The sequence below is a fragment of the Schistosoma haematobium genome, chromosome 7 (assembly GCF_000699445.3).
Source record: "Schistosoma haematobium chromosome 7, whole genome shotgun sequence".
Classification (NCBI taxonomy): Eukaryota; Metazoa; Platyhelminthes; class Trematoda; order Strigeidida; family Schistosomatidae; genus Schistosoma; species Schistosoma haematobium.
In genome coordinates, this window is record NC_067202.1 from 9,133,362 (window position 1) to 9,150,353 (window position 16,992).

The following is a 16,992-nucleotide window of genomic DNA, read 5'->3' on the forward strand; positions in this document are numbered from 1 at the left end:
TGATATGACTCAAACCAAAATCAACAAATAGTAATGTATACAGTATACCCATGCAGTGTATAACATTAGTGCATTATTAGTTGAATCATATCCACTAACACGATATTATAACAACCCGAAAACTTAGAAACGAAAAAGCTAAACACGAAAAATCATACAGAAACTTTGTGAGGACTCACGGAACTAGCTGGTCGAACCCTTTCCCGCCAGGAGGATGGCATTGAAATATGTTTCAGATATAGGTACAATATCCAATATCTTTCAGATGAGCTTGCTCAAACTGACCGATATATTTAAGTTCACTTTCTGTAGCCGCCTCACGGTTCTTGTTGTTAAATGTTGTCCAATGTGGGTATTTCAGGCATTCTGTCACAGTTACTCCAGGGAAGTTGATGGGTGGATGAATACGCTTGTTTTAGGGAAGTAGGAGTTCTAGAAGAAAGAATTTTCTTATCGTGGCGCTCAGTAAGCTAAGCCGGATTCTAGGAACCTTGAGAGACTATTGAATAATTCAAACTCGAATTTAGTTTTGGACGTGCCACGAAACAAGTAGAATTTACTCCACGTCATTACCATGACGGATGTGCGAAATAGAGTGGTTTAGTTTCGAATTGAAATCTTAAGAGCTGTCGCTTGTTGGCTCAATAGATGAAAGCCTTGTGAACGAAAAAAAACAATAGTTATGCATTTACGAAGTAGAATGTGTCCTAGATTTCACCTATAGTAAGGAAAGATGACCAGACGCTGCTAAGCATAGCAAGCTACAAAGACGGGCAGTCATCGGCGTCCACATGGAATATGGCCAAGATTGACTGAAATCATGGTTGTGTTGCCCCTATTTTTCTCTGCAAGCAAGTTCCCCGAGCAAATTGTTTAGAGGTAATCGATCTCTTTATTGAAACTACCACTTCTGGCAAGTATTCTAGCTCAAGTCAATTAGCCAAGCATCATAGACATATCTCTACGCATTCGATGGGAGACACTTTTCCCAATATCTAGGCAGCTACCTCAGAAGTCTCGCATTCAGATGATTATGTCTACAATTACATATCCTCTTTCTTCCGACCACGTGGTGACTTATAGTGATATCTGAAGCATGGACTAACAGTAATATTTCCGACCTACGTATATCTCTTGTTAACTATTTCTTATATAGAAGCGATAGACTGAAAGGACGAGGAGGAGGATGCCTTATTTACACTCACTCTAGCCTAAACTCACTACTATGTGATATCCCAGAACTAAACAAACTGAAGGATTCATTGTGAATGTCAACGGCATCAGGCACCCTGGAAGTGATTGCCATACTGCATGTTTTATTCTGGATGCTTTTGGATCATTACTACTCCTCACGAATGGTGTTATATATGTCGTCTACTGAATAATCTAATTTTCAAAAATAACCCAGGCAAGTTCAACTATTTTACCTAATGATTTTTTGTACTTAACATGTATATGTTTTCCAGTTGCTTTTGCCATATATTTGTAAGTGTCCCTAGGCTAAATGCAGTAACTTCTTATGGAATGTTTATAACGCGTCATATTCCTGCCTGAAGTTTCACAAGCATTCTTAACTTTGAATTTATTTATCTGGTCATGTTCATTATTTTTAAATTGTCATATACGTCAACAACCTGCTTGTTAACCTGGCCCGTACATACGTTACACTATATCTTCATGTCTTCTAAATTTAGAAACCATCTGAATCGCCTTTAACATTTATCAATAAACCCATCATAGTCGTTGTTGCTAATCGTATTTGGGTTTATGGGTTGTTTTATCATATTATTAGCCTAAAATGCGAACATAGTTTAGATAATAAGATTGAAAATTTGGGTACTATCAACTGCACTATTAAAATAACTAAATCCCCAGGTAGCTGTTGGTTAAATAAACGTTTAAAATCAAAACTCCGTAGCCTACTAGAATTAACACTAAACGAATATTTCTGAATTGAAATTTATAATTAAATTAGGCGTCTCGGATTCTTTAACGTTATAAATTTCTGATAACTTCAAATCATCTAAAGCAAAGCAACAATACCTATTTTTCCACTGACTAATCCTCATTCAACACTATAACTAGTTAAACATAATAGTTTCAGGATATCGTCATAAAGCATTGTCATAACTTGACAATCACGTAATATGACTGATAAAATTAATGAAACTATTAACGAAATCGGTCAACAAATTGACTTATAATTACCATTAAATAGTGTTGTTTTCTTGGTATCTTCATCCATCACAGATGATTACAGTATGTTTCTCTATCAGTTGCTCATTCAGTAAATATCTCAAAACCTTGCCAGTCTTATTGATGGTTTAGCGACACAATCATGCATGCAAATAATCAGTATAAGCAGTCGAGCAAATCTCCTGCAAACTGAAAACATCAATGTCGAATTTACCCCAACACTGACTAAGGTTCAAGCCATTATCATAGACATGAGTTGGGAGTGTACTCCCCTTGCTCACAACTTATGTTCTCCCTGATAATCACATGAGCATCACTCACTATTTAATCATCTTGTAAAAATTATTTAGTCAAATACATCTTGCAGCACCACATTACCTAGGAATATGACACATATGCTTAACTGATTTCAATAACTTATAACCATTATATCTCAATTAAGCCGTATTCCGCTTTATGATAAACCGCGTACTTGCAACTAACTTGTATGCCCAATCAGCCGGCAAGTATAAATATAAATAAATAGTCTGCTGCAGATCAGAACATTGAGTCTAGAGCGTGTCTCTTACGAATGCAATCGTGTTTAACGAATCGCTCTTAGTTATCTGTTCAAAATTCATATAATTATCACTCACGTATTTAAATTTTGTTTTGATAACCCTTCATGTGTATTAGTAGTATTACTAAATTCTATTACGGTCAAGTAAAAATGAGGTTGAGAAAATCTCCTCGTAACTAAATAAACTGTGTCAAACTAACTGGAACACTAGTTGGAACTCTTCTACATGGTAATATTTTTGTTCCTTCAGTTAGTCTACTAATACAAATGCAATCGAAAATCAACTCATGGACAACTTACTAGCATTAACGTTATTTGATTTTATAATTTAAACCAAAACTAATACCAATATTAACATTTCTACAATAATGATTACTTTTAATATTTCTAAACACAAAATACTTACTACCTATACGTTATTAACCAACGGCTATCAACACTCATCTTTTTATTATTGTTATTGTGATCCCATTTTTTATAGCTCAAATAATCTTCACCCGAATTCTCATTTCAAGCGTGTTAAGCTTGAAGACAGATATTTTAAAATTATTACATGTATTTCTCGACCAGGTGCTGCCGCCTTCTTTTTGATTTATCTTTCAGCTTATCAATATCCGGAGGGTTCTACTTATTCTTGGTAACCTCCGGCGTGCGACAATCCCATCCAACTTGGTATCGAACCAATACCACGTTGATTCTGGTGGGAGAGTAGTGTAGTGGCATTGGACAATAACCACACAATCCTCAAAGCCGAATATGAGACAACTCAGAAAATAGATATTCAATATTTAACGCGGAGAAATACCTAACGATGGAGAAGGCGCGAACAATGAGTTGAATGAATTGGAGTTGATCGAATATCATGGCTCGGCCATGCAGGTGTGGTCCCTACTGAATGTTACCTTATATCCTTTATTCCGATTAAATATACTGTTCTATCTTTAGCCTAAGCTTGTTCTACATCATGTATTGGTGATTGTTACGATACGATGAGTTGATGTAGACGATGATGTGACTTCCACGTAAGATCTTATGGATTAGGCAGTTATATCATGACAAATCTACAATTATAGGATTAGGTCTATTATTAGCGCAGTACTAATATCATAGTGGACCATAATTCTACAGTGTCACTAAGTATACTTCCGGTGGTTTGCAATGTCCTAATATATCGATATCTACTGCATGACTGATCATGTAATTATTGCAACTATTTCGCCTGTTAGTTATTGCGCAGTTCCCGACCGTAGCTGCTACCTTGACGGGGTGGTCGGGCTTGCCTATCGTGATGACCCAACCGAGCTATACTGGCTGGAGCATATGTTGCTGTAGGTTCTACCATGCCAGGCAGGTCGATTGGAGAACGATAAGACTAAAAGCAGCAACTCAAGGTCTGAGGGTGAAGTCGTACTGCTGACAGTAGAGGGGTGTGACAACAGTAAGGTGTTCTCCTCGGACAACCAGCATCTACAGCGATGCTGCCTTCTCACAAGAAAGGAAGGGGTTAGAAAAGTCAACCCTAAAAATGTCACACCTCACCTTACCTCACGGATTTCCGTCTCCGGCGGTAAGGCCCTTTGAAGAACGGAGCCAGCACGTCAAAAACCTCCTACAAAAAGGCTGTGTGCGATGGGCTTCAAGCAGTTGTCCCCTGGGCTCTGCGGTCACGCTCCCAGGTTGTTGAGGCCGACATCAAATCGGATTCCTTTTCAGGTTCCTCAACAAATGCCCTTTCACGGTGTGGGCAGCCGGGAAGTGACACCAGCCCTCATATACGTAACAGCACACGAGACCAAGTTAATCACATCCAAATCCTTCGCACACCTCCTAATACCACTCTTATCTCCCCGACTAACTCTTCTCACGTCCTTTTTCACCTCACACCGCTAAGGCAAACGATTCGAGTACGCGGAAAGTACGTAACATGTCTGGGGCACGCGTTACGTATGCTCAACGACCGACTGCCTCGACGTGCTATGTTCAGTGGTATAGGAGTAGGTTGGAAGAAAGCTAGGGGCAGCCAGATCAAAACATGGCACAAGTCTATGAAGTCACTGACAAGTGGACTGAGTCATGTTGGTAGGTGTAGACTACCTGGTTGGGGACCACGAGATGATAGCAACCGATGGTTAGAGACCCTGAATGACATGGCTCAAAATCGTTTACAATGGCGCAGGTGCATACACTCTTTGTGTTCTCCCGAATTCCGATCTCCCGATTCCTCCTTGTCTCTTTTTTTTCTCTTCTCAAATTTATTTCACTGGATCATACTCTTTAAATAACATCTTCAAAACTTAATCTTCCCGATTACTGCTTATACTCTTACTCTTACCTCTACCACTACGGGATTTGAATCGACAACTGCATCTCTGTGCTAAGGTGGTGTGGCAACTCGAGCTGATGTAGGTACGTACGAAGTTCTATGTTGTTACTGACTGACATTGCACAGTTACTACGACTGGGTGTTGCACAGACACGAATTCGAACTGTATTGCCTGATTGATTATCAACACAACCGTAGTGCTATCGGTTCCTAACCAAATGATCTTCGGTGTAAAACATAGGATTACTGAGAAGATTCACTTTCATTATGTTGCACTAAGAGAAGGTCAACAATGGTGGATGCAAGAAAAGTCACTCAGTCGGGTGGCATGGCTCAGCCTTGTAGACGTGGTCATTCTGTATAACTCGTATTTACTCATATTAAATATATACCGTTCAAATGTGTTCTTCTGAAGTATTATTTACCATACTTCTAACGATCACGATAAGGTGAGTCAGTGTAGACAAAGATGGGACTTTCAAGTGCAATCTTGTAGATTAGGTAATGACACCATTACAAATCTACAATTCGAGGATTAGGTCCATTATTATGGCATTACTAATAACGAAATAAACCATAATTCTACACAACTCTTTGTGTTGATATTTAAACCAACATTTTTAGAAGCATGGAATTCATTTACACTAGTGTCAATTTCTTCTGGGTTCTGAATTTTAAAGGATTCTAGAGTGTTTAGCATTTTTAGCATACTTGTAAAGTTGAAGGTTTATGGTCTACTATGATATTAGTACTGCGCTAATAATAGACCTAATCCTATAATTGTAGATTTGTCATGATATAACTGCCTAATCCATAAGATCTTACGTGGAAGTCACATCATCGTCTACACCAATTCATTACATCGTAACAATTAGCAATACATGATGGAGAGCAAGCTTAGGCTAGAGATAAAACAATATATTTGATATGAATAAAAGATATAAGGTAACATTCACCAGGGACCACGCATGCATAGCCGAGCTATGCCACACGATCAACTCCAATGAATTCAATTTATTCTTCCCGCCTTCTTCATCGTTACGTTTTTCTCCGTGTTAGATGGTGAATGTCTATTTCTCTCACTGCCTCATATTAAGGCCCAATGACACTACAGATATATTGTTATTCCTAATTGTTTTGAGCTATAAATACTTTCAGTCCCGGGATTGTTAATATAAGGCACTTTGTACTTACGATATAATTTGTTTACACCGAGCACACAGTTTGTGTTGTTATAGAATCCAAAACGAGTCCTTCAAAAATGCTTCATGCGCCATACGAAAGAATGTAGTTCATCTTCATCAAATAAATTTTGGCTCATCAGCTGCGTGTTCAGACCAAATACTGAAATTTCGGTCACTGTAATCTTAACTAAATATCATCAGTATGCTGTGATACAGTAGATGGAACAGAAGTTTGGAGACAAAAGTAGCCAATACATGATGTAGAACAAGCTTAGGCTAGAGATAGAACAATATATTTAATCGGAATAAAAGATATAAGGTAACATTCAACAGGGACCACGCCTCCAAGGCCGAGCCATGCCATTCATTCAACTCCAATTAATTCAATTCATTGTTCTCGTCTTTTCCATCGTTAGACATTTCTCCGCGTTAAATACTGAATATCTATTTTCCGAATAGTCTCGTGTTCAGCTTTGAGGATTGTGTGGTTATGATCCAATGCCACTACAGGTTCTCTTCGAATCAGACTTCATTTCATCATCTTTAGGAACACAACGCGCTTGCGACCGTGATTACGAATGTCCATGTTATCTTGCAATTTTTCCATGCCATCCATATGATGACAGTACCCATTGTTATCACTATTTACTGAGAGAGCATCTAACACGTCTGAAATGGCGAGGATTGGCATAAGCTTGCCTGTTTCTTGATGAATAGCGTGGCACGAATAGTTGATTGTACTGTTTTATTGTTCCTTTTTCCTACATTTAGCTGGATGCTTGGAGTTAGGGGCTTTCGAAACGTTCCGAGGTATGATTAAAAAGTGATTATTGGCAGATGGATTGAAGAAAGTGTAAAATTAGAAACGTAGGTGCAAAAGAAGGTGGAGGGCTCAATGTAGTTCGGAAACCAAGACCAGTGTTTCAATCAAGTGTAAAAGTATCGCGAGCATTAATGAAGATGACAAATGAAAGAGGGTAAAACAGCTGATAGATCTCAGTAGAGATATAATATGTAAGCATATTGTTAGATGTAAAATAGTATAAAAATGTGCATGTCAGACAGATTTTAATCTAGAGATAACACGGAAAGATATTGCTTAGATAAATAAAACAGCCTCGATATGTCGGTATTCTATATCAAATTATGAAAATGAGTGGTGTTTGTGGTACATATATAAATTAAATTCCGGCATTAGTTAAAATTGGAGTGTGACAGTACTCAGCGTTAAAGAAGATTAATATAGTCCAAAATTAATATACTTTATATCCAAAATATATGGAGAGGTTTATTAGGTAAATGTGGTTACAGACTCATCAAAATTTATGCTTCATCCTCTCTTCTTTAGTCTCCAAAGAAGTCTGTGGCCTAATTTTCAGTTCTTCAAAGTCGCAACGATTTTAAGACGTGATATAATGAACAGTCTATCTGTATCAAACGGTCAATGGATTCAAAGGCTTTTGCGAGAAGATACATTTAGGAATAGACCACCACCACAGTTATCAGGTCAGCTTCAAGTCTTAGTAGGTGATAACTGTGTGTGGAGCAGTCTTAAAACATAGATAAGTATAAACTCTCCCAAGCTATATTCAACGATGTTTGGATGCTTAAAACACGGGAACCTCACCTCACTTAGCTTGTATTGTAGAAAACGTAATGGAGAGAGGTCCTCTAAGTGTATCACGTTCGATAAATCTAACAAAAAGGAAATTCGTTAAAAGAACCAGTGATAGCAGGACTCAATTCGATTTTTAAAAGTGTCACAGAGACTGTCACAAAAATGGGAACGAATCATCTGAACAAGAGCAAGTTACAAACGTCCAGACGATCTGCACTGCTCTGTTAGTTCCGCTGGAAGTTCTAAGCCTAATTAGGCAGATAAAGTCAACCATTTGCTTGACCTGAACAGACTCACGAGAATATGCAGGTCACAGCGACTGGGAAGGGGTGCGTAAATGGTTTTACAATCGAGACAGAAATTCATGCTTGAACGTTTTGGTAAATATCGGTGCTACCCTTAGTATCATTCGTGTGAATAAAACTGGGCTTAGCTGGAAAAGTTCCCCAGTTGCACTTCAAGCTGCCAACCAAACTAAAATCGTGACGTTTGGATAGAAAACGATAACACTAAACTTGGGGTTAAGAGCACGATTCCCCTGGCTGTTCATCTCAGCCTATTTAGATCTGGCAATACAATAAATGGACTTTATAGGAAGATATGGATTTCTGGTGGATACCGAGAAGCAACGTTCGACACTTAAAGGAGCTTCAGGTTACACAAAAGATGACGCAAGTCACACTGCTTCTCTAAATTAGACAAAAACTCCACTAACAATAGTCGCCAAGTTCCAGGATGCACTTGCGGCATTTTTAAACCTGACAAAATTCAACCCAATTCTTCCAAATATAAGCTAAAGGTAAGCCATCTAATCAAAACCGAAGGCGCCCCTGTGTTCGCTAAACCTAGTAAGCCAGCACTAAGTAAGATTAAAACGCTGGGGCCGGATTCAACTGAATACTACAACTGGGTATTATCCGTCTGCCGGATAGCCACTGAGGATCCCGTCTATATATGAGGCACGCTCAATTATCGATGTGTTGAAAATAGCGAAGTTGACCAAGTACGTTAAGCTGAACAACTAAGATACCGAATTTCGTAACCTAAATCAGTTAATACCCGTAAATAGTCACGGGATACATATAAACTCAAGGATCTAAACACTTGTAAACACGCCTGGATAGGGTTAACAAAGTGAAAGCACTTCATTTGAAAGTAATAAGGCAGGAATACACCGACACAGTAGGCTAAACCCGGTTTATCTGGATAACAAACCATTGTACTTATTTTTAGACTGTTTACCTGACAAAACAATTACGGAAATCATTATACTCGGCGCTCAGTTTCTGTCCAACTGTTCTTTCTAATCTTGACGAATATTCGTATAAGTTACAGAATCGACAGATGATAATCAGAATTCTCCACAAGACGGTCAGATGAACTCAATCGATTATTCAAACAGGGATATTTGCAGTCTTGACTTAAGCTTAAAACGACAAATTAAAACAATTTTTACTTACCGTTTGATTGCTAACGGTGAAAATATTTTTAAAAAATGGTGCCGAAATTGTGGCAGTCTCAAGTAACATCTTACCCGATCCCTTCCAAATCTTTTAATTCTGACGCATGAGTACTGTATTCGTTTTTATATTAAGTATTTAAACGGTCTATTGAAATTGGGAACACCACATTAGTAGAGGTAAGTCACAAAGGAACGAAGAGTCTTTGACTAAGGTGAGTGGTTTAATAATAATAATTTATTCTCAAGTAACAGTTTGTTACATGAGGCATTCCAGTTTACAGGCAAGACCAAATTGTTACATGTGGTACAACTTCCATTGTAGTAAACTACTCAGATGGGCTGATATTTTATATGATATGAATGTAGATAGTTTTAGTCAGTATCACAGTTGATGCGCTTTATGTAAGTTGCGCTGCGACGTGTAATTGATAGTCGAGAATAAATCCATTGAAGGTGGGAGCTTCTAGAAATCGCAACCTTATATCCCTTTGGAATATCTGAGGCGTTAATGATGGTGAAGGATGAAGTCACCCGTTCCATATCTGTTTTCAGCGGCATAACTCAAGGGGGGCTGAAAAAGGGTGCAAAAAGAAAGGATGAGAAGAGGAGCAGACAATGTTCATGAAGGAATAGTTAAGGTATGACTGCTCAGTCCAATTCTCTTTTATTAAGGTATTTATTAAGCAAGAACATTACAATAGGTTAAAAAAAATAAGTGTGAACAAGGTATTAGTGGATAAACAACTGACAAATGGAGATGGTTCAGAAAAGAGCTAAAAGCATGGGATTATGTGTAGTTACAAAATATAGTGCTTAAAACAGTATTATGATACACAAATGGCTGTCTCCTTCTTTTGTCGAAGCTACTGAAGCCCTCTTTTAGATTTTATAGGGTCTTGAGTCGGCTTCGTTTCTAGCGAATTGTCTAGTTTGCTTGTAATAGGATTATTGGGTAAGAAGTGAAACCAATTCAAAGTTCTAAACACGGTTTAATCAGGTATTTCGCATAATAAATCAGCATCAACACCATTAGTTCGTGACATTCCACTAGATCATAAGGAGTCTTAATTAAACAAAATGTTTTACCCTACAGACATGGGTGGGTTGAAGTTATCTCCCCACCATCATGTTTGCTGGTCAGTAACGCCACCCTCCCTCCTTTTGTGATATTAGATCTCTTACATTTGTGGTAAGTATGAATACTGCTTTAATCAAGGCCCAAAGTTGGAATACACTGTCTCTACTAGTTCCATGTTACAAGCAAATCAGATAGTTAAAACATTTGTATTATGGGTAAGATATTCATTTAGTATATCACACTGCTATGAAGATAACTAATGGTGAAAGTTAAAAAACAGGTTAGAATATATGTGGCTTAAAGATGGTAAGGACTAATAGCAAATCAAAGGATATGAAAGAGTATAAAATTGTAAAGTTTTCAGGGTAAGAAAAATAAAAAACTGCGCAACTCACAAGACTTTAGGACATTTTGAGCTTCGTATGACCAGCCTAAGTAGATCAACATCCATAAGGTTTGTGAGTTATCTGTCTACTTGCAATAGAAAAAAAGGACATGACACTTAGGAAGAATAATGTATATTTAAGCAGTAGAGATTTGGAAAATGAAAGCGAGGGTTAGGAGCATAAGGCCATGATTAATAAACAATGAATAATAGGAAAGGATAAACCATATGTTCTGTAATTCAGTTATATTCAAATTAATAACAATGGGGCTTGTTAAATTCTTGTTCCGCCTAGATATTAGGCGGTTCATAATAAAGTGCCTTATTGGTGGGCGAGGGTTCAAGGAAAAGTTGAAGCTCTTTAGAGTCTAGAAACAGGGTTATTAGCCTTTTGAATCTGGTACAAGTGTCACAGTTACGGATAGGTATTGGCAACCTGTTCCACAATAAACTATATCGTACTGTAAAAAACTTACAACGCATTTGTTTTTGGTGTTTTATGGTAAGTACTGTATATGCGTTGTTTCTTGGTCTTTAGGCCGGGTCGTGGATCATAGTCGAGCAGGAGGTCAAAAATGAGAGTCCATATATCGCTTAGTAAAGGAATATTAAATTGTTGTTTAGCCTACGGTGCCATAAAGTTTCTAAGGCGAGGTGCCTACATCTGTATGTGTAATCGAGATTCGAGTTACATCCTAGTAGTTGACGTGTGAAACGTCTTTGAACATCTTCTACTCTTATCTTGTCTGTGATATTCATATTAGAGAAGACAAAAGAGCAGTATTCAAGGGAGGGTCGTACACATATTTTGTAGAGAGTAATTTTACCCTCTGTTGTGAAAAAGTTTTTCATTATAAAACCAATTAGCCGTCTAGATTTAGAAATAATAGAGGAGGCATGTTCTTCAAAGTTCAGGTTTCCTGTGTAATTAATTCCAAAATCGTGTACTGATTCGAGTGTTTGGACTCTACATTTATTTAAGTGAAGTCGCGGTTTATAGGGATGCTTTCCAAAGTGCATGATCCCGCACTTGTTGAGGTTAAATGATAATTGCCATTTTTCACTCCAGATAGTTAAGTTATTGAGGTCATTTTGGATCAAGGATACACTTTCATGTAGAGTCTTGGGTTTATAGCTGTATACTATTTTGAGATCATCAGCATATAAGTATGGTTTCTCAAATTTTTTAATGTTACATATATATTGTTTGTATACATAAGAAACGAGAGTGGACTTAATAAACTTCCCTGGATGACTCCACTAGATATAGGCCTAGGTGATCAGACAAAGTCATTGTACCTTACCACCTGTTTACGTTCTGTTATAAACGAAGCAAACCATGAGTAAAGTGGGTTGTTTATTCCGAAGAACATTAGCTTGACGAGAAGCCTTTGGTGTGGGATCTCATCAAAGGCCATGTTAAAGTCTAAGAATAGGACTGATACAAGGAGTCCGTCGTCTCTTTTCAGAGTTATATCATTGAAGTAGTCTACTAGGCATGTATCACATGATCTGGATCTAAGAAATCCATGCTGGGAAGTCGAGATGAGACTATTAGTAAGTAGATGTTGGAATACAGCTGCCTTAACTACTTTTTCCATCACTCTGGATACCATTGAAGTTATGTTTATGGGCCGGTAATTTTCAACGTTCGCTTCAGGTCCTGTTTTAATTTTGGGAATGATATGTGTAGTTTTCCAGGCAGTAGGGTAACACGCTGGAGAGAGTGATGTCGCAAATAGTTTGAGAAGCAAAACACACATGTCATCACCTCCACGTTTTAGCATGCTAGATGGAATACCATCTGGTCCATCAGTGTAGGAGTGTTTCAATATACTAAATGCCTTGGAGATATTTTGTACATTGAAGTCTACACTAGTAATTTCACAGAGAGGTACTGGGATTGGTTCTGGATCATTAAGTGGTTTTTCGTTAGTTAGTGAGAAACAAAAGTGTTCACTAAACAATTCCGTAACAAGTTTTGGATCTTCGTATACTTGTTTGTCTTTAATAAATATGCTCCCTCTCGATTTAGAATGTTTAATTTTATTTTAAAGGAGTATGGTGAGTGCAGAGGAGTTATTATTAAGTTTGACTACTTTTTGTGAACTTATTTCCTCTGTTCGGACAAATATTTCTGACATCGTTACTAAAGCGGAAAAGTCATTAAAGTTATGGAATCGAGTACAATGTTTTCGAAGAAGTCTTCTTGTACCGACCGGTATATAGAGATCTTTAGAGAATGTAGGTCTACGGTATTCTAGAGGTGAGATTTCGTTGATGATACTTCTGATATTGAGATAAAATATAACGGTTAGTGTGTCGGTATTGTTTGGAGTAAAGAAAGTTCCTCAATCAGTGTTTCTTAGGTAATTTTGGAAGTTATTCCAATCAACCTTGTGATAGTTTCTACGAGGTGTTACGGTTTTACGTCTACCGGTTGTGGTTTTTATATTAAGGCTGCATATGACAATGTTATGGTCACTACCTGTAAACTTTCCTCCAATATACACAGTATTGTGGTGAGGCCACAGGTAATGACTAAGTCCGAGATATTTTGATGTCTGGTAGGGCTATTGGCAAACTGAGTCCATTGTCCAAGCTCTGGACATTCAACAAATGATTCATAACGTTTCGGCGCCTTGATTAGGAACCAAGAATTTTCGGGCATGTTGAAGTCACCACAAATAAGCTTGCCTGTGAGTGGAAGGGATGATGCTAGTATGGATATCCCCAATAATACTGCTATTTCATCTATTGATGCGTTAGGTTGACGGTAAACACAGCTGAAAAGTAAGGTAACGAAATTCGACGGCTTTAATCCCTTTGTAGAATTATGGTCCACTATGATATTAGTACTGCGCTAATAATAGACCTAATCCTATAATTGTAGATTTGTCATGATATAACTGCCTAATCCATAAGATCTTACGTGGAAGTCACATCATCGTCTACATCAACTCATCGTATCGTAACAATCACCAATACATGATGTAGAACAAGCTTAGGCTAAAGATAGAACAGTATATTTAATCGGAATAAAGGATATAAGGTAACATTCAGTAGGGACCACATCTGCATGGCCGAGCCATGATATTCGATCAACTCCAATTCATTCAACTCATTGTTCGCGCCTTCTCCATCGTTAGGTATTTCTCCGCGTTAAATATTGAATATCTATTTTCCGAGCAATCACGTATTCAGTTTTGAAGATTGTGTGGTTATTGTCCAATGCAACTACAACACTCTATTCTCCTCAAATTACAAGGGAGCTAAAACCAACCACAAACCTTGGACATGGACGCCTGAAACATGTTGCACATACATCAGGTATAAAAAGTGACTGAAATTACAAATGGTTACTTAGTCGCATACATAAAACTGGTAGTCTTCTTGGCCCAGCATAAAAGATGTAAACCATGTCGCTATCAGATGTTAAGGTCAATAACAATCAGGACACTTCATTTGCGCTTCCACCAGCTTCTCTGAAAGCAACGATAAACATATCACAAATGATAAAGAATTTTTGAGTCTAATCCCCCTCATAACGCAATACGTACCTTAGTAAATACCGCAGGTATTCACGGAACTACTGCTTATGATCTATATTCTAACCTGCTCCTTTATGATACTCCTCAATTTCTTATTCGTTCATTCAATATTTGCCCTCTCTTCAAAAGACTTACTCATCTTAAATCCTTTTAGTCCTTGTGAATCCAAGCAGTGTCTGAACACTTCATAAAGTAGAAAACTACATCTCTCGATCCAACGGACGCCATACAATAGGAGGCGGTACAATTACTTATGTCCATCCGAACATTCCTGAGTGTGAATTAAGGAATGAGTGTGTGGTGGACCAAACAATATATGAACTCAAAAATGATAACAGAGTTATTAAGTATAAATAGTAATGTTAATATATCAGTTAAAATGTTATAAACACAACAAAAATTAGAGACGTTACTTAATTCAGCAGGTTTGTGCGTGTTCTAATTGAGTCTGGTACCAAAATCCACAATCATAGATGATTGTAGATTCCAGTAAGTTTGATTTCCTCTCAGTGGTATAACCAAATGTAGAATATGATATATTGCGATTATAGTCTATAAATAGAGGCAGTATTTGATTTAGAGTTCAGTTAACACAATCACGAGTGAATGGAGAACAAGAGGTATGTGCATAGCAGTGTATATGTTAGCAGTTAACAGAGTGTGTCATGCTGTGAATGTAATAGGATGGAAGAAAGTGTTTCTAAGGTCATACACTTAAACAACACGTACAATCATTTAATGATGAATGTACATATAATAAAAAATTGACAGAATAAATACAAATAACATCAAAAACTATTCACAAATCAAGCTTATCAGGCATATCTCCACAAGTGTACTGAAGCTATAGATGACTCCACTTGGGTTACCGTAGATTGTAGATTGCAAAATTATCTACTATTGTAATGTACATACCGATCACTTCATGCAGATACTAACTTTCATAAATTGTCAGAAAACATATTTTTCATTGTTCTGCACAAACCTTATACGTTTAAGATCGGCAGAGGTGATTTTAATCTACTGAACATTACATAGGATTTGCGTTTGGTACGAGGGTGAATGATATTTGGATCTTATTGCAATATCACGTTCACAACTGAGTACTTGATTAAAAAGGACTACGGATTCAAGATCCAAAGAAGTTTATTACAGATATTCAGAAAGAGAAACTAAATTACAGTAGAGGAAGAAGAGAGTTAGACTAATAAAGATTCTCGATGCATAAAAGCAAACTATAAATTCACGACCCTTAAAACGTCAAATATGAGTTAAGTAATATGCAACGGAGCTTCTGTGTGTTTGTTTACTTCCTGAGAATTAACTTTGAAGGCGTAATCTTTTTAACCCATTCTCTACATGACAAGTAAAGAACCACTAAGTTTGAGAATCTGATAAATTAATCAGTACCCTCTTGTATTAAGAAAAAGTCGCCGAATCTGAAGTGACAGCTAGGACAAATTACATTACTATTACTTCCTCAACAATAAGACATTTTGGATACACATGGTTGAATTATTGGTTCTTGAAGTGAAAGTAACGAAGTGACGAAAACATTGCAAGTAACCAGAGGAAGGAATAAAAACGAATTTCAGTATTGTGTACAAATCGACATCGTGTATCGGTTTGTTTTTCTTATCCAAATAATTAGGTCATTGTACATTATGGTAACCAATGTATACAGCATGAATTTCGCATTAAATGGAGATGGTGAGGCGGCTTTCCAAATAACAAATTTTCAGTCACATGAACACCATAAGAAGTCATTTTTTACTTTTCGGTGCTTATTTAGTATTAAGTGAACTGAAGTCTACTGACTTTTGTTATCATCCAAGATAATAGTCTCACTATAGTGAAACTATATATATATATATATATATATATATATATATATATATATATATATATATATATATATATAGTGAAATTGAGAACTTGACCCTATAATATTTTAGTGTAGTCGACACCGGTTCGTGATGAAAACCCTAATTGTGGTTTCAAGCACGGAAGGTAAACGTCCACGTAGGTACCTTCTGTTATCGTATTCGAGTTGGTCTGCAGACTCATAAGATTTCAATCTCACTATCTTGTGGAAAATTCGAGGTTTTCCTCAAATATGACAGTTTTCCCAAAACTATGGAGAAAAAACCCAAAGTGTTATAGAATTCTGTGGAAATTTTATGGAAAACTCAGAATTTCCCCAAACATTTTGGGGATTTTCCCCAGACATAGGAAAAATTTGCGATTTTTGTGCTACTTCTGAAACTTTCCCTAAGCCGGACCAAATGTTCCCCAAAATAGGGAGATTGGAGAAGGACAACATATATAGGTTATGTATAATCTCTTCTGATATTAGATTAAAAGGGTAGAACTAGAGTTAATTAACTCTAGTTCCTTCCCGAGCTGCCAGCTTTGGGGAAATTTTGGGGTTCGAGTCTCATTTCCCCCAAATTTCCTCAAAATTTACTATAGTGGCTTTCCCCGAATTTCCCCAAAATGGGTCAAATTTTCCCCAAAATTGGCAGCTTGTGTTATAAGGAACAACATTGAGTGACTTTAAGCAAGTTGTGAATTCTCGACCACTTGCTTGGATCAAATAAAGGTTAAGAATTAGCTGTAGGGATCAAGATTAAGAG

General features: G+C 37.2%; 2 protein-coding genes across 2 annotated transcripts in view; one reads left to right on the plus strand and one right to left on the minus strand.

The window, feature by feature from the left end:
* Positions 1-384, minus strand: part of MS3_00009557 (uncharacterized protein) — a 33,561-nt gene extending 33,177 nt beyond the window's left edge. Inside the window, exon 1 of the mRNA XM_051217930.1 lies at positions 180-384. The gene's annotated coding sequence lies outside the window, so the exon portion shown is untranslated. The remainder of the gene's footprint in view (positions 1-179) is intronic.
* A 15,520-nt stretch (positions 385-15,904) lies between these two features.
* WDR93 (WD repeat domain 93) overlaps positions 15,905-16,992 on the plus strand; it is a 51,794-nt gene continuing 50,706 nt past the window's right edge. Inside the window, exon 1 of the mRNA XM_051217931.1 lies at positions 15,905-16,066. Within this exon, the coding sequence (XP_051064367.1) occupies positions 16,058-16,066 (9 nt within the window). The 5' untranslated portion in view covers positions 15,905-16,057. The remainder of the gene's footprint in view (positions 16,067-16,992) is intronic.